This window comes from Osmerus mordax, chromosome 6 (genome assembly GCF_038355195.1).
Source record: "Osmerus mordax isolate fOsmMor3 chromosome 6, fOsmMor3.pri, whole genome shotgun sequence".
Lineage (NCBI taxonomy): Eukaryota > Metazoa > Chordata > Actinopteri > Osmeriformes > Osmeridae > Osmerus > Osmerus mordax.
Genome location: NC_090055.1, coordinates 5,622,592 through 5,643,587, shown reverse-complemented (window position 1 = coordinate 5,643,587; position 20,996 = coordinate 5,622,592). Strand labels below are relative to the sequence as shown.

The 20,996-nt window shown below is 40.5% G+C and overlaps 3 protein-coding genes across 4 annotated transcripts in view; 2 read left to right on the top strand and 1 right to left on the bottom strand.

The window, feature by feature from the left end:
* znf385d (zinc finger protein 385D) overlaps positions 1-9,258 on the top strand; it is a 28,084-nt gene extending 18,826 nt beyond the window's left edge. For both annotated transcript variants that reach the window (XM_067237966.1, XM_067237967.1), the window contains 5 exons: positions 1,037-1,205; positions 5,651-5,965; positions 6,629-6,810; positions 6,902-7,003; positions 7,759-9,258. In XM_067237966.1, the coding sequence (XP_067094067.1) occupies positions 1,037-1,205; positions 5,651-5,965; positions 6,629-6,810; positions 6,902-7,003; positions 7,759-8,001 (1,011 nt within the window). In that variant the 3' untranslated portion in view covers positions 8,002-9,258. The remainder of the gene's footprint in view (positions 1-1,036; positions 1,206-5,650; positions 5,966-6,628; positions 6,811-6,901; positions 7,004-7,758) is intronic.
* A 5,460-nt stretch (positions 9,259-14,718) lies between these two features.
* On the top strand, positions 14,719-16,289 carry LOC136943901 (protein phosphatase 2C-like domain-containing protein 1). The gene is made up of 2 exons (XM_067237384.1): positions 14,719-15,346; positions 15,499-16,289. The coding sequence occupies exons 1-2, from the start codon at positions 14,719-14,721 to the stop codon at positions 16,287-16,289; spliced, it is 1,419 nt and encodes a 472-aa protein (XP_067093485.1).
* A 1,592-nt stretch (positions 16,290-17,881) lies between these two features.
* rab5ab (RAB5A, member RAS oncogene family, b) lies at positions 17,882-20,793 on the bottom strand. The gene is made up of 6 exons (XM_067238190.1): positions 20,616-20,793; positions 19,514-19,734; positions 19,107-19,258; positions 18,541-18,663; positions 18,299-18,392; positions 17,882-18,142 (listed from the first exon to the last, which is right to left on the bottom strand). The coding sequence occupies exons 2-6, from the start codon at positions 19,677-19,679 to the stop codon at positions 18,027-18,029; spliced, it is 651 nt and encodes a 216-aa protein (XP_067094291.1). The 5' UTR covers positions 19,680-19,734; positions 20,616-20,793; the 3' UTR covers positions 17,882-18,026.
* Positions 20,794-20,996: the final 203 nt, after the last annotated feature.

The window sequence follows — 20,996 nt, the reverse complement described above, 5'->3', positions numbered from 1 at the left end:
CTACAATCTCCCCACCTGAGACTCAAAGGCTGGCCACTGACAGGGCTTCAAGACACTGGTCCTTAGAGCCCACAACCTGTCAATGAATGGCAAAAGGACAAAATTATGACATACTATCATTGTTTACTTAAAGACCATGCAAAGACTAATCATGGTTTTGTCAGATCAAGCATTGTTAAGGCAATTCTTCCACATCATTGCTCTAATGAAAGATAAATTATTATCTTGATTATATTAAACAGTCATCCATATAACTTTGTTGACAGCATAGATAACTGGAGCATATGTAGGGGGTGATTGTCATAGAAGAGCACAATTATTATAGATATTTTGGTATTGCCACTCAGCTTCTGATTTCAGGCAGAATCTGAAAACAAAGTTTTACCACAAAATATTGTTTCATAATTACTATTCGAATAAATTACCGTCCTCTCTTTCTCTCATTTGTTATTAGTGAAACGTCCCCCATAGCCTATTTAACAAATGGACAATACCCTGATGGGAATATGGCTGGCATACTGATTTATTCTTAGAGGCAATCGCATTCTTCCTGATACCATTCTTCTTGCCACGGGCAAAGTCATCCAGGAAGTGCAGAGAAGTAAACAAGGACAACTGAACGTCTTTACATATGGCCTTGTCTGAAAAGCCAGGATACATCCTACGTAGAGGTGAATCTTGGTTAGTCTACGCGTCTGGACTCTAAATTGTATCCATCAATTAATTATATTTATCCCCAACAGAGACCCCCATGTCACATTTGTGTTTGAGAGGAAGACACAATATGCTCATCTGGTCATAGGAAACAGAATAGCTTATTCTCTGCCTGAAAAGGCTGGTTTGTGATTTCACAAGTGCACTTTCGATTTTTTGCCCTTTTAAGGCCAGCTCTCAGTTGGACCTTTCTGGCTCAGTTGGATATTTGCTAATCTCTAATTGTTTTAATATGATTATAACTTGAAACAGACTTTGTCTGCTTTTTCCTGTGTTAGGCTTGTCTGGGTCTAAATTGAGCTACTTATTTGTTCTTCTACAGAGCCAAGCCCTGGCCCATTACAAAGGAACCAAACATGCCAAGAAGCTGAAAACTCTGGATGCTCCCAAATGCAAGCTCAAAGGCTTAACGGTCACCAAGGAAACAACCAACCTGGAGATCTCTAGGAACATCAACACTTCAGCAGTCTCCAACTGCACTGACATGAAAGGTTATTCATTTTCATTTTTTAAAACGTCTTGCATCTACAATAGATTTACTTTCTCCAAATCCATTAATGTACAGTATCTTTTCAGCAACAAATTGGTAAACCTATTAAAATTGAAATATAGGGAGCCCACCGGATAAGTGGTGTATAATGTAGGCTGAGGCCTTACCTCAGTGGCCTGAGTTCAAATCCAGCTTTTGCTGGATTTCTCTGCCTTTCCTGTCACACTTCACTTGAAAATGGTCTAATACAGCATGACAAATATATGTTATAAAAAAATCATCATATCATACTCAGGAGCCGATGTCAACTGAGATTGTCCAGATTACGTAACATCTTGTCAAAATAAGTATGTGGAAGAAATGTTCACGCCTCAAAACTTGTAGACAAGGTGAAAGATACCTTGAATAACCCTGTAAAACTGCTCCAATTTAACTTTTCAGAACGTGGAATCTTAGGAAATTGAAAAAAGAACACGGGGCATATTTGTCTGGGTCTCTCCAATATTAGGTGTCAGTATGGCATATCCACAGAGTACTAAAGTTCTATGTGAGAAAATGTTAAACCGAAACACATTTTCGGGCGCACACTCTGGCATTTATATTTCAGCTCAGGTCTCGACATCTTCGCTCTATAATATTCAGCTTTGTTTGTTTTCTGGACACGCATGCTCAGTCTCTGACACCCACAGACTCGTACACTTGCATCAACTTAGTTGTAGCCAAATTAACAGTTGATACCTGAATTACTGTAAATCATGTATTCTGTCAGCATATTCAAATCAGTTAAGCACTTTCATCCTGTAGTCATACAACATAATATAAGAATAAACAATGGCCATCTCTGACAGAACCAGTTTTCTCCTCCACCTCTTATTGTATCTGGACCACATTGGAACGATAGTACATTTGTCGCAAGTGGCACTACTTAATGAATATTTATAGGCTCATATGTCAGTGGAATTCATTGGTGAGGCGGGTAAATTCTACATTATCTGCCAGGCTAAATTATTTGAAGGTATATCAGTGCCAGAAAGCTCCTCTGACGAAAAGCAGGGGTCAGGGAGGAATAATGGCTACACAGAGCAAAAATTAGCAACAGGCTGAACAGCCACAGACACAAGTCAGCATTCAGTGTGTTTGTTTGGTTTTGCAAACTTCTGCCAAATATCGATTATATTTTTCAAGTGCTCATTGGCGCTCTTTGGGAACAAAAGTGTGTGGAACAAGAAGAGGTTCATTGTTTCCATTTTGTGTGTGTAAGTCTGTGTGTTTGTGTGTTGGAAAGGCGGGGTATATTGATTGTGTTTGTTTGGACACATGCTTGTTATTTAGGTCTCATCGAGACCTTACATCGAGATCTATTTTTTCAACCAAATGAACTCGAGAGGGTCCTGTAAATTAAAGGCGGTGGTGTGATTGAATAGATTAGTCAGTGACTCAGTAGCCACCCGTCAAGCCTGCGTATGTGTCTGAGTGTATGTCTGCTCCAATGCCAAACAGAGAGAGAAAGAGAGAGAGAGAGAGAGAGAGATGCCTGTAGCATGGCCTGACATCTTTCAGTTCCAGCCCAGTGCCCGAGGAAATGTACCCTGATATTAGCTATTAAAGAGGAGATTGTCAAGGGAGCCTTGCCAGCCCTGACAGCAGCTGTACAGCGGAGCAGGCTTGAGGAGGCAGGGTGCTAGCGTAGGCTTGTTCAGCTAGCAGCACTTGCTCCACTGCTTCCTCCCTCACTCTCCATGTCTTTTTCAAAGACAGGAATACAAATCTGCCCAAAACACTTCTTTGGTGAGCACCGGGTTGGAAAAAACCTGTACACAGTCGAGGTACATCAAAGAGAAACTAAGATGATGACTGCAAATGACCATGCCTGGGTAAAATGAGTTAAAATACTGGATAATGTGTCTATCTATCTATGTAACAATTGTAGTAATACACAGTTGTAGTTTATGAATCTCAAACTAGGCAGAACAACACACTTTTACCACTTGTGTATTTGTGTTTACTTTACTCACCTTAGAAAAATATGGGGAAGTATTGGTTGGTCGACTTGAGGCCAAGGATCACTGCTGTGATCTCAAAGACAGTTGTCCCATAATCAAAATGATAATTGCAACTATTGATGTGGAATACCTATAGAGCTAATTTCACATCTTCATTGAAATATCAAAACCACATTGTTGTCAAGAGGGCTGCTGTAGACCTTTTCTTCTTTACTTTGAACATTGATAAGCAAAAATGTATTTTAATGGAAGATAGAATTCAGCCTTGAGGGATTCCTGTCCTTTAAATGGTTGTGACATATAATGGGGTCTAATCATTTTAATTAAAGAGCTTAATCCAGCATCATTGAGAAAGGTAATCAGATCTCTTGGGAGTCTTGTGATTGCCTGGAAGCTTATCAGGAGAGGAAGGATTTCAGAGGCACATGTCTGCTTTATCACCAAAGGAGATCTCCAGAGAGACTCAGGCGCTATGAAGGTATAGAAACTGAGGAAGAAAAGGATTGTTAGCTCTCAAAGAGAGTCACAGAACTCGTCTGCTTTCCCCTCACTAATATCTTCACTCTTTGTGGCACTTACTTCGCCCTCTAACTCGTTCTGTCTATTTAATTGCGTCTTACTCACGTTTAATATCTTCTCTGTCTCTTTGCTCATCCTCCTCTTAATTTTTTCATGTACTCTGTCATTCACCTTTTTACTGTTTCTCAACTCCCCAATTCTCCCTTTCAGTCTTCTTTTATCAGTCCCTCTTACCTTCTTGCTTCCTTCCTCGTTGCTTCCTCTTTCTACTCTCACACTCTCTTCCAAAGCTGTCAGCTCTCACCCACAGCAACTTTAGATTGATCACAGTCATTACCTCCGTTAATGAGAGGGGATTGAGTTCTTAACTGGGCCTCCCAGAGCCAGTTAGGTCACAGAGAGTGGTGCTGTGAATTCCTGGAGGCTTTCCTGTGTAGAGGGCGTTCTAGGCCAGGCAAAGTACACTTTAATCACCTGCCTCCAAAGGCCAATGGGTCTTTAATGGCATTAAAGGAAGATGAGTGAATGGTGATGCAAGGACAAACACATGGACAGGTTGACCAGACCCTTCCGGGAGGCAGAAAATGTTACAGTAAAGGTACATGAAAGGGCCATTACCAATACAAGTTGTGTACAGTGACTGGTGCAGGAAGCACAACTCACAAATTAGTTACACAGGCAGTCAACACACTACTATGCATACTCATAAACACAGATTTTAAAGCAAACACATCCTGTATATGTAGAATCCTAATGTAACTGAAAAGTTGCTCATTGTGCTTTCAAACTGGCCACGGAAACGGGTGTGATGACAGCTTTGGGTCCTTGGTGAGTTGGTTTTGATTTTTGGTTACCATGCTGGGGTGTGTTATGATGTCTGGCAGTCCAGAGTGATGTGGGAATATGTGGACTTTAATTACAGAGTGGTGTGAGGTCACGGTGTTCCTTTCCTCTCAGCATGATCATTATTCAACACAAGCAAGAAGGTGACTTGCAAATAATCGTTAAGTAAATTTGCCCATCCAAATGGCAGTGACTTAAAGTGACATAATGAAATACAATTCATATTGTCTATTGAGCTGTTTGTCTATGGAATGTTGTAACTATGATGCTAGGGTTTTTTGCTAGTCATTGTACATAGGATTAAGATGTTCAATTATTGAGAAACATAGATCCCATGAAACATAAATCCTTCCCTGCAATGAATCTTTCTGCAAAAAGCAGATATGTCTGAATGATGATAGATGTCTGGTGCCAGTGTTGCTCCGTTCCGTATCTCATTGCTCTGACACCTCTTTTGGGAAGAAATAAGAGCCATACATATTGGCTCACAAAAATAGCACAACATAATTCACTATTGATTGGCCCTCTTGGCTCACTCTGTTTCAGTGGACAGTGGAGTACTGAGAGGCATTGACATTGATCAGGGGATGCTGCCAAGGCAAAATTTCATTTTGGTAAACTAGGAACAGTTTATAGTAACATGTGTTGTCCATCACTTTATGATATGAGATAAATGTTTTGAGGTTTGAGAGCTGGTCTTATAAGGTGTTTTTCCTCCCAGACTTGGTTATGTAATAACAGCTTTAAAAGCAAGTATTGTCATATTGCAGTAGAAACTGAAATGCCATGCTATACATTGCAAAATACTGTACATATGAAAAGTGGAAACACAAATTATTAACTTAAATTGAAGTTACACTTTTTTTAATTTAAGTTAAACTTTTTTAATATATATTTAATAAAATAATATTTTAGGAAAATTATCTGTGGTTTTCTCTGAATTAGCTAACATGGTCATGTTACACCAAAGCAACAAACATTTGAAGTATTAACTGGCACACAAAGGAGTCCTCCAAAACCATCCAGTACTGAAGGTTTAAAAATAATCCATTAAAAATAACCTTTCTCTTTCCCTTTGCAGATAAAAACCCTGAAGTGGCACATTTGCCATTATCTCCTGTACTCAAAATGACACCACCTCTGACACTTACATTGGCACCACTGGCAACTGAGCTGACCCCAGTTCCCCTCACAACCACACGGACAGAGACTACCTCAGCCATGTTAGAGGATGAGAGGCAGCCGTCTAAGCCAGCATCGCCCCTGGAAGTGGACGAGGAGGTGGAAGCCGAGGCCGAGCCGGAGACAGAGGAGGAGAAAGCCAAGCGTCTGCTGTACTGCTCTCTGTGCAAGGTGGCCGTCAACTCAGCCTCCCAGCTAGAGGCTCACAACAGCGGTGAGAGACTGGACTACCATCCCCTCCTCTCGTCCCCATTCTGGACGCAACTTGGCAGATGCTGCAAGAGAGTTTAATATTTGTTTTAGTGCTATGCCAGTAGGGCTTGTTCATCAAATTGTATGGCATTGACAGGCTTTTTGTGCCGTTTTTCATGTTTTGTTGAACAGTTTCTAAGTGAAGTGTGACAGGAAAGGCAGGGAGAGAGAGAGAGAAAGAGAGGGAGAGAGAGAGAGAGAGAGAGAGAGAGAGAGAGAGAGAGAGAGAGAGAGAGAGAGAGAGAGAGAGAGAGAGAGAGAGAGAGAGAGAGAGAGAGAGAGAGAGAGAGAGAGAGAGAGAGAGGGGAAGACATGCAGCAAAGGGCAATGGCCAGATTAGAACCCAGATTCAAACCTGCATTGTATGCACACTTATCTGGGGAGCTACTGGGGCTCCCCATCGTCATGGTATTTTAGTGCTGTTGAGACTTAGGGAGGAATGTCTATTGAAGAGGGATTGTTAGCTTAGCTTGATTTCTGTAAAACGTTGTGCAGTGAGCTTTTACACAGCATCTGCTATATCGAAATGAAAAAATGACCTATCTTCTAAGGGTATTTCATGTATGGCTCTAGTTTGGTTCAATCCTGTCAGAACCTTGACAGCCTTTTCTTCAACTACCCATAGGTACGAAGCACAAAACTATGCTGGAGGCCAGAAATGGCATGGGCTCAATCAAGTCCTTTCCAAGGCCAGGGGTCAAGAGCAAAATGACCATGCCCACCAAAGCAGCCACGGGCCTGCAGAACAAAACCTTTCACTGTGAGACCTGCGATGTGCATGTCAACTCAGAGACACAGCTCAAACAGGTGTGTGAAAAATCTCGGTAAATGTTTGAAATAGTTGTTTATGAAAAGAAAAGATTTTAGTAGAGAAAAATGATTTTTCTGAACCTTCCAGCACATTAGCAGCAGACGACACAAAGACAGAGCGGCGGGAAAACCAGCCAAACCCAAATACAGCCCCTACATCAAACCTGCAAAAGACCTGACCAAACAACCAGTAAGTCCTGCCACTTTGTCGATATACTATTATGCCATTCCATATAATGTCACGGCAGGATATTTATATCAGGGGTCAGATGGCTGAGCGGTTGAGAGTCGGGCTATTAATCAAAAGGTTGTTGGTTCGATTCCCGGTTATGCAAGATGACATTGTGTCCTTGGGCAAGGCACTTCACCCTACTTGCCTCGGTGAGAATGTCCCTGTACTTACTATAAGTCGCTCTGGATAAGAGGGTCTGCTAAATGACTAAATGTAAATATATATATGAATAATGAGTAGGATGTGTCTATTTTCTTTACATCTAAAACTGTGTTCTTCACTGTGTTATGTTCCGTATAAGGTGTTACCACCTTCATAGATTTACAAGCCAAATTAAAGTAATGGTCATGCAAAATGTGTAATGCATTGAGGTGGAAAAAAGGAAAGATGCTGAAAAGCTTCATAATGTTTCTGAGAACATCAGACTTACTGTGTACTAAGATTTAAAAAATTATGTTTAGACAATCTTTTTTTTTTTTTAGCTCTAACCCATAACAATTATATCCATTTTACTGTTGAGAGAGGCTGTAAAATCCCTTCCCATGATTTTACCTGATTTTACCAGTATTTTCCCCTTGACACCAGATGATGGTGTCAGATGACTCTCATGACCTTCTGAAACCTAAGATTTTAGACACCGATATGTGTTTGTGTACATTTTCCAGTTTTCAGTTTCCTCACAATTTCACTGTCTTTCTCTCCCTCGTTTTTAGGTGAAGCTGACCGTGGGTAAAGAAGTATGCCAGCCTATGACAACGGCCCAAATCTTGCCCAGCCACCTTGCAGCTATGGCGGCAGCCATGGGCTCTGCCTTCTCATTGCGTACAACCCATACCCCAAACCATGCCCCTACGCCTACCCTCTTTCAGACACAGACCCTGTCTGCAGCGTTGCTTCGCCCCGCCCCAGGCCCAGTCAGGACCTCCCATCCACAGATTCTGTTTGCTCCCTACTAAATCACAACACCACCCTGTTATGGAAAAGCTATGGATCTCATTGTGGAGCGCATCGAGAGGGATATGAAGCGTACTATGCATTTGGTCTAAAGAACAACTTTGTCTGTAAGATGCGGACTACTGGAAACTATTATCAATAAAACACGACATCTCCATCCATCACCTTTGGCTATTTGGATTACCTTGTTCCATATCAGTATCTACCCTCAATCTCCTGTTCAACTGGACTATGTTTTTTTTTTCTTCTTCAGATCCTTAATTTATTTATGGGTAAGATCAGAACCCAGAAGTCCTTTTCTTTTCTTTTTCTCAAAAAGAACTTCTGGAAGTTGAACACTGATTGAATTTTGCCTTAAGTTTTAGCTCATGTGTCAGCTTACATGACATATGCTTTGCAGATCCCCAGCACCTAGCAACATGATACATCAAAAGATAACAGGAGAAAAAGTGTCATTCAGGATTTACTAAAGATTACCTGTATTTGAAAGTTTATTTAGAGAAGTTCTTTTAACCCTGACAACATAAAATAAATAATGAAATGTACGAACGCTTACGAACGAATTATTAATTAGGATTGTCTGAATGGGCTAACTCATGATGCCAACATACATGGATTCATTGCTGCCAACCAGGTCTGACTCCCTGTGTACCTCCCACTGTTACATGCTAATAATCCCACACATCCTTTTCTCTTGCCCATGCATACTCCTACTCTAAAACCCTTGACCTACATTGTACCGCAATAATATATAAGACAAACCACCACTATGCAGTGTCATTTCTGTGTAATGCAAACACAGTTTGAGCTAAAACTGTACAAGGGAAATACTATTCATGAAGCTACTGTGTCACACTCAGACCATTGCTTTAGTGGAGGTTACTGTCACTTGTATTTAAGACTAAATATATTGAGAGAAAGAGTGAGCAAGCCCCCTTCCACTTTGCTGTATGCACTTTACACCCCTTTGTTCTCTGTGTGCTTTAGATGGTTAGAGTATTTAGTATTGTATCTTCTCTTGAATAATGTGTGTTTGTGATGTGTGCCAGTGTTTTCCCTGTCCATCTGTGAACATGGAAGTGTGTGTGTTTGTGTATGAGTGGTTTCCTCCACTGATAATTGCCCCAGATGATATACAAGCTAGAATCTGTTCTGAATGACCATGAGCTCGAGGGACCACAAGAAGCTTGTGTACTGTGCTGTGTCATGTCAATGTGTTACAGGTGAATAATTCCAAATAAAGAGTCTTACTTTCCTAACTTTTGTAAATCAACAAAACATGCCCTCTTTAGATCTCTCTCTCTCACACACACACACACACACACACACAAACACGCACTAAAACACAAACACACAAACACACCTCAGTATAGCATGGTTGAATGAACACATAAGCTAAAGTTCAAGCTCACAATAACAATTTCCTACTCAGGAAGCAGAGTCACTGACATAGGCAGGTTTTGTAGCTCAGAATTGGACATTTTGGACAAACTCCACTACAACACCATAAGTCATCACATGTTGAACCCAATTCTTCAGTGTTTGAACCTTTCCATGAAACTTTAAGCTTCATTCCCAAGTTTGTAGTATATTAACCTCGAGGGGGCGGGGGGGGGGGGGTGGAACTGTCTACACAATTTCTGACACACAAAACTGGCTTTTCCGACTAGTTGAGCTTATTTCCACACCACAATCCCAGCCTGAAAATAACACAGCAGGCTTCCTTGGGACCAGAGCAACTCAGCTAGTGGGATAGCTTACCACCATCTTGCTCCCATTTACTCTCCATGGAACAATAATCAAGAACATCTGTAAGGGGGATGCAGCCTTGTCTTGCTGTGGTTCCAGAGAGCTATCAGCAGGCTGATATTGATTGACCCTCTCCCAGTCGGCAGTGAAAACAGAAAGCTGCAGGGTGCCACAGCTCAGGGAAAGCAGAGGGAAGTCTAAACAAACTGGAAAGCAAATATGCCAAGCTTTTGTAGTTTGAGTTACTGTTAAATCTTAATGTGGGTGGTGAAGCACAACAGCCCAACAACACCATTACTGGTTTGCCACTCATCTCTCATCACCCTAGATACCACTGTCATAGAAACCCTGTCTTTGTCTCTAGCTGAATTATGAGCCAGCGTACTATTGTTATCACAATCCCTTCTGATGATGCACAAAAATTCTGATCAGAAATCCATTCAGAAATGTTTGATACAGTTTGGTGTGGGAGATCTTAACTGACATGCACAGATCCCTGATCCCAAGGTGTCTTGGTATGTATTCTAATGCCATCTGTGAGCAAGACCTAATTGCCCAAAATCAAACCTGCATAGATATTCCAACATATATTGGAAATCTATTCCCAGAAGAGTGGAGGCAGAATAAATGTAACATGGGGACCTTCTCCATATTAATTCCGATCAATAAAGCAAACCAGCTCATTTTCAATTATGGAAAACCGTTAAGACTCAGCAGATCAAACTTTTTTAGTTGACACAGCACAGCAGCAGGGCCATACTGTTCAACTGACTGACAGATAAACAGCCTGGTAACCATTTACACACAACTACACTTTTTGACTTTCAGCAAGCACACACAGGCATTTACAGTGTATTTCTGAAACGGAGAATAGGACACAAGCATAAAACAGACTCCCTATGTCATCAGATAATTATGAATAACAAAAAGGGGCTACTTTTCCCATTCATGCACATACACAGGCTTGAGTTTAATTGGACTGCTGGTCATAATTTCCAGCTGATGCAATTGCTTTCACACTTCTCCCCCACACTTTGTTAGTTGGCTACAGTAGCAGGCCACCATGCTAGCTGTTAGCATTAGTATGGCATGTTTGTTGATAGAAGCTGCACTGTAGAAATATAATGTGTAGAACAGGGTACTTCAGAACTCTTAACTAATGCCTTGCTCAATTGTTGAAGCTAGAGATTAATTTGAATGTGGAATCACATACAAGCTTGCAAGGATTTAAAAGGATTAAAAGGCACACTTTGATTTCTCATGTACTTCTGTTGGTAGTTGAAAGAGCCAAGTGTACTTGAAACCTTGAAATACATAAAATACAATAAGCTTGTTAAGGTCTCCTCTCTTTTTAAATAATATTTTAAGCAACTAGAAATTGATGTGTATAGAGCAGTGGTTCTCAACCCTGGTCCTCAACTACCCCCTGTCCTGCATGTTTTAGATGTTTCCCTGCTTCAACACACGTGATTCAAATGAATGGGTTGTTATCTAGTTATGCAGAAGCCTGTTAACGACCATTCATTTGAATCAGGTGTGTTGGAACAGGGAAAGATCTAAAACATGTAGGACAGGGGGTACTTGAGGACCAGGGTTGAGAACCACTGGAGTATAGAACTGGATGGAAGTTTACATTGAGAGATAGAGAACCCCCCCCGCCCGCTCACAAATCACTGATTAAACATTTACAGGACAGTGCTTTTTAGTACTCTTTTCTTTGCCATTTTGTGCAAAACTTAGTTTGAGATATATTATCACCCAAGATTCCATCTATGTATGGCCAATGGCTATTAAAAAACGATCATGTTTCATGGTGTCACCAAAGTTTAATATACTGCCTCATATTTAGTGAGTTGTCTTTTTTGAGTCCAAACAATCTCTCATGCAACATGGCAAAAATGTGTTTTGTTACTACACACTTTGATAAAGAGTCTGTTTTAGAAATAGCCTTTTTTCTTTTAGTTGAAAAGGTTGAGAAGTTCACTGCTTTTCATTAGTTGCTATTGGAGATGATTTTCCTTTCTCTTTCCTGCGGTGTAGGGAAATGATCCAGTGCTTGAGTGGCATACAAATCAGAAAATGAACAGGAACTAATTCACCCTTAGGACATGGACAGATTCAGGCAGCTTGCCTGTCTACTGTATGTTCAGCTATAGATTCAACCTCATGATAAGCAACTCAATTATAATTTAACTCCAGTAGGACTTTGACATCTTTCTTCCATCTGTCTTTCTGCAGTTTAGAATAATTTTCCTCCTGGCAACAGTGTTTTGAAATGTGGTTCTGTCTTGCTGAAGTCATAATACAGTCATCAAGAACTGTATGTTGCTCAACATTACAGTAGTTTGGGGATTTTTGTCTGCTGGAGTATGAAAAGCAAATTAGAGATCCCAGCTATGTTATGGTTTAGTGACCAAAACAATACCAACCCATCAGTATGACATACATATACAATACCCAATTCAAAAGCTAGTCAGAATCTACTCAGAAGTCAAACATGTTTCAGTACACTGAGAGTTAACAACATGGTCTCTTAATTGTTGTACACTTGTAAACTGTACAACTAAACTTTTATTTGTCATTTGCAACAAGTACTGTACAAGTACAGGCACATTCTAGAAATATTGGTCTTGCACCTCTTTACAATTTCCTGAATCAGTCTAATCTAAGTTCTTGGTGGTTGATAGAAAATCGTAATTGTTCTATAACAAAATCAAAATTTTACGCGAACATTCCTTGAAAGCATAAGATTCAATAAATATTGAAAACATATATAAGCCTATATAAAATGTTTATATAGCTCCTACTGCACGTCCAATGTCCAAATTCCAGTGTAATAACTAGTGTACAAGGTAAATACAGTAATTAGTGAAGGGGGCTGACAATTTTGTGTGTGTAAAGAAGGAGGGAGTAGTCCAGTGAGAGCAGGGAAAGGTGGGGTAAGGGTGGACAACCCCCCGCCCCCATTTTTCTTCAATTTTCCATTGTTGTGCGATGTGTGCCTGTCCAGTATAACATGTACACCGTCTTGATGCTAGTTGATAATAATGACATGATCAGAATAGGAGGCCACAGCGTGAAGTAAAGCGATGTTTGTTATGTTTCAAATTATTTGTATTCCAATTAACATGTTTACTGCTTAAGGTATGATACAAGATGACCTTTGAGGAAATAGAATGAGCAGTATCCTCCAAGATTACATTTACACAGTAGACCGCTTTTTTGAATTGCCATGTGACCTGCCCTTGTTCTAATCACCTTGGCCCCATGATGGCCGCATCAACTAGCTAGTCATTACATTTAGACTCAAACAGATGTCAATCAAGTGAGAAAGACACTTTGACCCTAATAAATAATGGGGTGCTATAAACATACAGAGAGTGTGTCTGACCGCCTGGCCCTGGGCTCTCAAGTGTGAACGGATCAGAGAGGTGCCATAAATTACAAAGACAGAGAAATAGTAAAAGGAATGGTTCCGAGTCAGTGACCGCCGGCCAATATATCAGCCCCTATGATGTTATAAATGCTTACTCTGCTCCACTTCACCTCTAAGAACCAAATAAGTGTTCCGATTTAAAACACACTACAAATTTACTCCATTTACTGTAACTGGGGCCATATGGGTGAGGTATGCATATGAAATGGGCAAGTGTTATGAAACAACAACATGGATTGAAATATAGAGAAGTTTCATGAACATGCCTAGGACATGGGATGTCTAGGCTTTATATTATTGGTTGCAAAGGAGGTCTCAATTAACAACCATCAGATGTATAAGATGTACAATATTATATTTTCAGTATAAGGAGGCCAGGTTTTAGAAGTGTGTAGGATGTGTAGACAGTTCAGTGTGTGTGTGTGTGTGCGCACACGTGTGTGTGCGTGTGTGTGGGAGCGTGTGTGTGTATATACATTTTCATGTGTGGTTGTGTTTGGATGTTTTCAAAGGTGCCTCTTTGTCATAAGTAGAACACTACACTCATACTACGATTTATGGGAAACATATCAGTAATGCATTAAGAGGCGGGGGAGTTTCCATCGTAATGAGATTGTCACGCAGCTGACATCTCATGGTTAGTGGTGAAAATCAGGACAGGTACAGACAGAGCCGAACCCCACATCCCTCATACTGTGAGGAGCCTGTCTAATAAAACTGATTTGAATTGCTGATGTTTTGTTGTTACAATATGCACATCCATTTAGCTTTAAATACTTCTTCTTGGGTGAGAAATATGTCGATGTGTACTATAACTGTAACCTGATTCTTCTTGGTTATGTTGAAGAAAAGGCATTGATACACATGTATGCAGCTTCATTAAGCGAAAAGTCAGGTTTAACTCAGTTTACTGCTGCCATCTAATGGATAAGATAGGTCAATTCAGGAAGGTCATTTTTGTCTTTTGAATTAACTGTACCTTCCCAGCATATTTGTTTCTACTAAAACCAACTTTTTGCCATGTAGATCAAATCCTGAACTAAAAAAAGCATAAATAAAAAACGTTTTGCATGACTGCATCTAGACACAGCACTCTGTCACAGTGCCTTTTGTTACCAAGGAAACTGTTTCCGTGGGAAGGCCTGTAAACAGCTGAATCCAATCCAAGTACCGTACTTCAGCAACTTCAAGCGAGCCTAATGGACCCATGGTACAGATTAATTCACATAAACTACATAAGTACATTTACAGATTTTCTCAAGATCCATGTAACTTTATATTACTTGAAATGCAAATGTATTCAAATTTACTCATAACTCACAAATTCAATATATGGTAAATTACTCATGTTTCATCCCTGACTCCTTGCTTACATTTGCTCCCTGAGGATTATTTTGGGTCCACTCCTGATTCTGGCAGCCCCCATACTTCCCAACACAATATACTTGATAGCGAAACGATCTTCGATTTAGTGAAAGCTGAAAGGCACTCCAGTGCAGGGGCCAAGTGTGTGGAGGCTGAGCATCTTTGCCACATGCCAGAATACAGAGTCAGTACACACAAAGGGAACAACCCCTTGGTCCATGCCGTGGCAGTGTGCGAGGAAAGAAACACCATGTGGAAAAGAGATATGGAGGATGTGACAGTCTATAAGGAGTGTTTCGGAGGCAAAGAGGGGACCAGTTTCTTTGGGATCTTTGATGGGTTCCATGGACAGAACTCTGCCACAACAGCATCCAGGGAGTTACCTCTGTTAATACTCGACCAACTTTCGAAACAGGACTCCTCCTTGTCCTTGGAGAAAGACCAAGCAGATCTCTTGTCCCGTTTTGACGCTCTATTCCCGGAGGACTGCAAGCCTCAACCAGGCCAAGGTCCAAACACACTAGTCGCTTCAGAACAGGAGAATGAAACCAAAGTGGAGCAGTTAAACCTAGTCTTCAATACAGCCTTCTCTAAGATGGACAGAATTTTGGGTCTGGGGAGGAGTGAGTCCTCTAGGATTCGCTGGAGTGGCTGCACTGCTCTGGTCTGCCTTATAGACACAGAGGCTTCCCCACATGTATGGCAACATGTGGGAGAACATGGGAGAGGAATTGCTTCAACAGTCAACCAAACTTTACAGGAAGCTCCATGTGGAAGAATTCTCATTGCTAATTGTGGTTGGTAGCCTATTCATAATATGAGCTAAGTTAGTGTTACTACCAAGTGCTAATATGTAAATGTAGGTCTCACCTTACATAATGGTAAATTGCAGCAGTAAGCTCATTTCAAACTGTGGTTAACTCTTTTTTCTTTCATACTGTGATTTTAGGAAATGTGCATGCAGTGCTCTACAAGAAGGGACGAGGTTACCGCCTAACGGAAGACCACAGCACTTCCAATCCAAAGGAGCGAAACCGTATCATGCGAAAAGGGGGCTCCATCAGCATCAATAAACAACATGGGCTTGTTGAGGGAATTACCAGAGCCACCAGAGGGCTCGGTCACTACGGTGACAGTAAATTAAGGAAGTCAATCATCCCTGTGCCTCACGTAGTATCTCTCCCCACTGAACAGTCTTACAGACTTCTGGTCTTGGCCTCCAGTGGTCTTTGGGAGGCATTGGATGTGAATGCAGTTGCGGAGATAGCCCAGACCGTCACTGAGATGACACAGAACTCATCCATGTCTAAAGCTCCTCAACTTATCAAAACCTCTGAGGAGCCATCGTCCATTTCAGATACTCGTGGACAGTCCAGACAGGAGTCCCTCTTTCCAGATGACCAAGTACCCTTGAATGAAAAAAATGACTTGGAAGTTAGGATCAAAAATTCTGAAACCCTGCAGGGGGAAGAAGGAAGTGAGGTCATAAGAATAACAAATACACAAGGAGAGGGTTTCTCCTCAGTCTTCCCTCAGGAGAGTGGACCCAGTGGGAAGGAGCATGACGTCTGCACTTTGAGGACACTTCATGTGGACTATGAGTGCCTTGCAGCTGATATTTGCAGAGAGCTGGTGGATGCAGCAATTGTTTCAGGTTCAAGGGAAAATATTTCAGTCATGGTCATACTGCTTCGGAGAACGGACACGATAAACAATTACACTCTCAACGAGGAGACTTGACAGTTAATTTTAATGTCTCATTTTTCAGCAGTGGAAAAAGTATTAAATTAATTTTTGTCTCATTTTTCAGCAGTATTCAAAAGTATTGTGAAAAAAAATAATCTAGACTTTAGCCTAACACTGCAATACAAACTTGCATTTATGTGTTATTCGTCAAATTTGTAAAACAATAAAGGCAATGGATAGACCTCAGGTATTATATTTATTAACTTGGACACATATTAATCAGTCCATCGCTATCACTGTTTTACATCCGTGAAATTGAGCAAAAAGACAGCCAATTAGTTTGATACCCAACTGCTTTTGGCGGTAGGCTATGTTAGCAAATCCAAGAGTTCATCAGTTTTATAAAATTTAATGGGCATTAACTACAATATAACAAACAATTGTGCAACGCAATAAAAGTCATATCTGACATAAAATGTAACAAAACACGGGGAGATGCTTTGATTTTGTTAACACTAGGTCTACATATATTTTAAAAGACCACCATTGATTATAATTTGACCAGTTTGTGATGAAGTTGCAAAACCTAGAGCACAATTTTCTGGAAAAGCTAATAACTTTTTCCAGGCAAGTTGTACTAGAAGAGGAAGAAGACAACATTGTCAACATCCTGTTATACAGTTATGAGAGAATATTCCACATGCTATGATGAAGTCAAACCTTATGTTGATCGTCTACTACGTCTACTACAGTACTCACCTGAAGGACACTAAATCTGACACCGGTTGATTGCTGAATAACAACAGTGAGTATGTGAAAACATTTACTCAAATGTACTACTAAATTGTTAAAGTTTTAGCAATTTATAACAATTTACAAAGGACTCTTCTGAGCACAACAGCCCATGGGTTTAAGACCATGGGTGTTCTCAGTTATATTGTTTTTGCCGTCCTTTAAAGTCCCAGAATCAATTACTGGTTGGATGTTGAATGTTGCGGTCTGACAAAGTACTTCCCATGATGCGAAAGTCAGTAAAAGATTAGACTTCATCATCCAGTCCAATCACAAACCCCCCGAAGAATCCTGTTCAACAGGTTGCTGTGGGTAGATGTGTAAAGTCGCTTGGTGTTCCTGCCAAACTGCTTAGCAGATGATGTTGTTTTTGCAGAAGATGCAAGGAGAAGGAATGCTTGGTTGGAATGAGTCCTTGCTTGACACTGCACTTGTCACAACACAGCACAAACAGTCAAAGCCTTCAGGCAGGTCATTATGGGATAATTTGGTTTCTTTTAGTTGGAAGAAAACTCAACCCACAAACAAAATGTATCAGAGGCTAATCAAATACAACTTCCTTTCCACCCGCTCCACTTAATTCTGTCAAATAACAAGTTAAGTTACACCTTTGCTTTAGGGAATCAGCCCTGAGCACACACCCTTTATACATTACACACACACTCAAAAGTTGCTCATTCTTTCAAAAGAGGTTAGTCCTCAAACTGAACTAAGTTAAAAATGTTTTAGGCCTTGTAGTGATACATGCATCAATTATACTGGTACACACTTAAAAAAAAAAAAAGTAACAAAAAAAAAAGTGACAAAAAAACAAAAGACAAAGATTGTATTAGAAATGCAGCTATACAGAGTCTTTTAACTATTCCAGGGGAGTGAGGTGGAGAAGTGGAAGGTCTGTTGTCTGGAAGGGGACTTCCATATCCAGATGTTATTAAGAGTTAGAAGGGAGAAGAAGTAGAAGGGAGGTGCTTGTCAAGAGGGTGGGTCCTGGGGGCTGAGTTAGTTGCTGCAGCATGGACGGCTGGTGGGCTGTGCTGTCTCAGTCAGGTCCACTCCCCTGTTCCGCCCACTGCTAGTTCCGGCAGCCTGGGGCTCATTCTTGGGTAATTTCTTGGCTGCAAAAACAAAGATGAGACTTGGTTGTGTTGGAATGAAGTATCACAATAGTGTGTTGAGTTCAAAATTCATAATAAAATAAGTATATATATATATATATATCAGATTCCACTCAGCTGGCAATTTGTGTTCCACTTTGATGGTAAAAGACTTACCAATGGCCATAAATATCTCATTAACATTCATAGAAGTCTTTGCTGATGTTTCCATGAAAAGCAAACTGTTATCATCTGCATATGACTGTGCATCCTGTGAAGCAAACAAGTACAACCCCAAGGTGACAATTCAGACATTTCAATGAACCCAGTCATTTTGTATGACTTTCTATTACTATGTTAGAAAACAGACATGTCAATGTGGCATAGCATGTCAACACAGCAAATTTACTGGCACAAACCTGAAAGTCCAATGCCCTTTTGTTCGCCAGGTCGGCCTTGTTCCCAGCCAAGGCTATTACAATATTTGGACTGGCTTGTCTCTGCAGCTCTTTCACCCAGTTCTTAGCTCGTGCAAAAGACTCCTGGCAAACAGAAAGGAATCAGGGTATGACATTTCTACAAAAATAACAAGCTTCATATGAAGGAGGCACACAACAAGACCCTCCCCCTCCAATCCCACGCTTCGCTTCTGGACTTTCATTTTCAAATTTCATGGTATGGTCTCATTATACGAGAACACTAATGACAATAAGTGTTTCCTAATCGCCAGCAAACTTGTCTCATTGATAGTGAATAAATTACTTGTAGGCCACATAACCTGGTCATACCATTCTGTGCTTGAATTTTTTTATTTTTTTATTGTTTTTCTTTTTAGTACACAGAACAAAGTGCATCATTACCTAATTAAGTAAATTAGATCAGGTGAGGAAGGTGTCATAATAAAGAGAGAGAAGAGTCATAACAGTGCTACTTTTGTATTTAGGACAGATTGCAAGCTGGATGAAACATGCCCAGGCTGACTCACCTCGTTTGTGATGTCATAGACCACTATGGCCGCCTGGGCACCTCTGTAGTACATTGGTGCCAGACTGTGGTAGCGCTCCTGACCAGCTGTGTCCCAAATCTCAAACTTGACCGTTGTGTCATCCAAACATACTGTCTGAGTCAGAAAGGCAGCTACAGAACAATAAAATCATCAGCATTTACAAAAAAGTGTCGGTGCAACAAAAACAACCTGCATTGGCTTTGTTGCAAGAGTTCAACCTGGTATTCATCAGAACTGTGGTCAAGAATTACATTTGTTAGACAGGTGCAGTATATTTCAATAATCAACTCATGAAACAACAGAAAGTCAAATACATGATATGAACACACATTATTTTGAAAACCCACTCTGAAGAATGCAGACATCTAGCCTACAAGTTAACATACCGCCAATTGTGCTCTCTTGGAATTCATGAAATTGGCCCTTAACAAAGCGCAGGACCAGACTGGACTTTCCCACTGCAGACTCTCCTAAGAGCACTAGCTTGAACTGGCAGATCTTGTTGCCTGCGTTGGGCCCATTGGGTCGTGTTGCTCCACCTTTACTTGCCATGTCCTACGTGCCTATCTCAATTGCAGAAGTATTGTTTGAGTTATCACTCCAAAACCTATTCAAAAGGAAGAGCACATTATTACCTGGCCTATATAATACTGAAATGGCCAACGACGTGCCCTGCAATCTAAATAACTACAATGCAAATTAGCTTTGACACATAGCTAACTTTTGTAATGGAGGCTGTAGACATTATCTTGAATAAGAGTACAAGTAAACACAAGCTTGTCAAGCCAAAAATACTGTGAAGTGGGTTGAAATCGTGTTACGTCACAGTCTTGACCACAGATAGCCTGACCATTGTTGATTGGCTCATATTAGCTGACTAGCTAGCTAGGTACAGGTAAACAAACTAGCTAACAGAAGCAGGGCGGCTAAAATTGGCAGGCGAAAACTGAGTCTGGATGGCTTGTTTTTAGCTCGCTAGCTCCAACTAGGTATATGTAGCATCAAGCTTAAGCTAGTTAGCTAACGTGATATAGAGCTATAGGTTGGGAAAGCACATTACTTGCAAGCCAACTACCTAGCTAGTTATATAGGCAGTTCTTAACTTAGATATTTACTATAAATTGAGACAAGTTAGCAAGCTAACAATACCAAGACATCAGACGATCTTACGTCGTTAGCCAACTAGCTAGCTAGACTACTATTGGAAATGTCGTCGACATAAGCTTGCTAGCACTAGCTAAATGTATTGCATATCGCAGCCTCATCTACCCATAAATGCATTCTAATGGAACAATACATCAGTTTCAATTTATACATGTAAACACAACCGGGTAGCAGTATTGTTAGCTAGCTAGTAGTTAGCATGAACACTTGATTGGGTAATGCTAAAACATAACAAAAAAGAACGTTCGGCCTAAGGGGAAATTAGCATAGTTTTCAAACCTACACTTCTGACCACAAGTCAGCTTCCTAGATAATGTTACACACCTTATTTCCAAATGAAGGAAAATTTCCCTCTGATGAATATTTGCGACACTTCAATGTCTATCCAACAAGAGCAAATTCATAAGGCTGGTTGTCCCTTCCCACTTCTGTCAACTTCCCCTTGGCCTGGCATTGTACGGTGGATGATGACAGATCGTACGACTGGAATTGACATTTGCGTAATGGAAATAACCAATCACTCACTTATTTATTGTCCATAATTTGTGCGATTATTGTCAGAATTTTAAAAATTATTAGCCACCTATGCACATCTCAATTATGTATAATGGAAAAGGTGTATAAAAAAAGTTATTCAGGGGAATTTTGATTGTTCTTCCAATTGAGTCTTTTAACACACTTTTAACACACATATTTCGGAAGTCA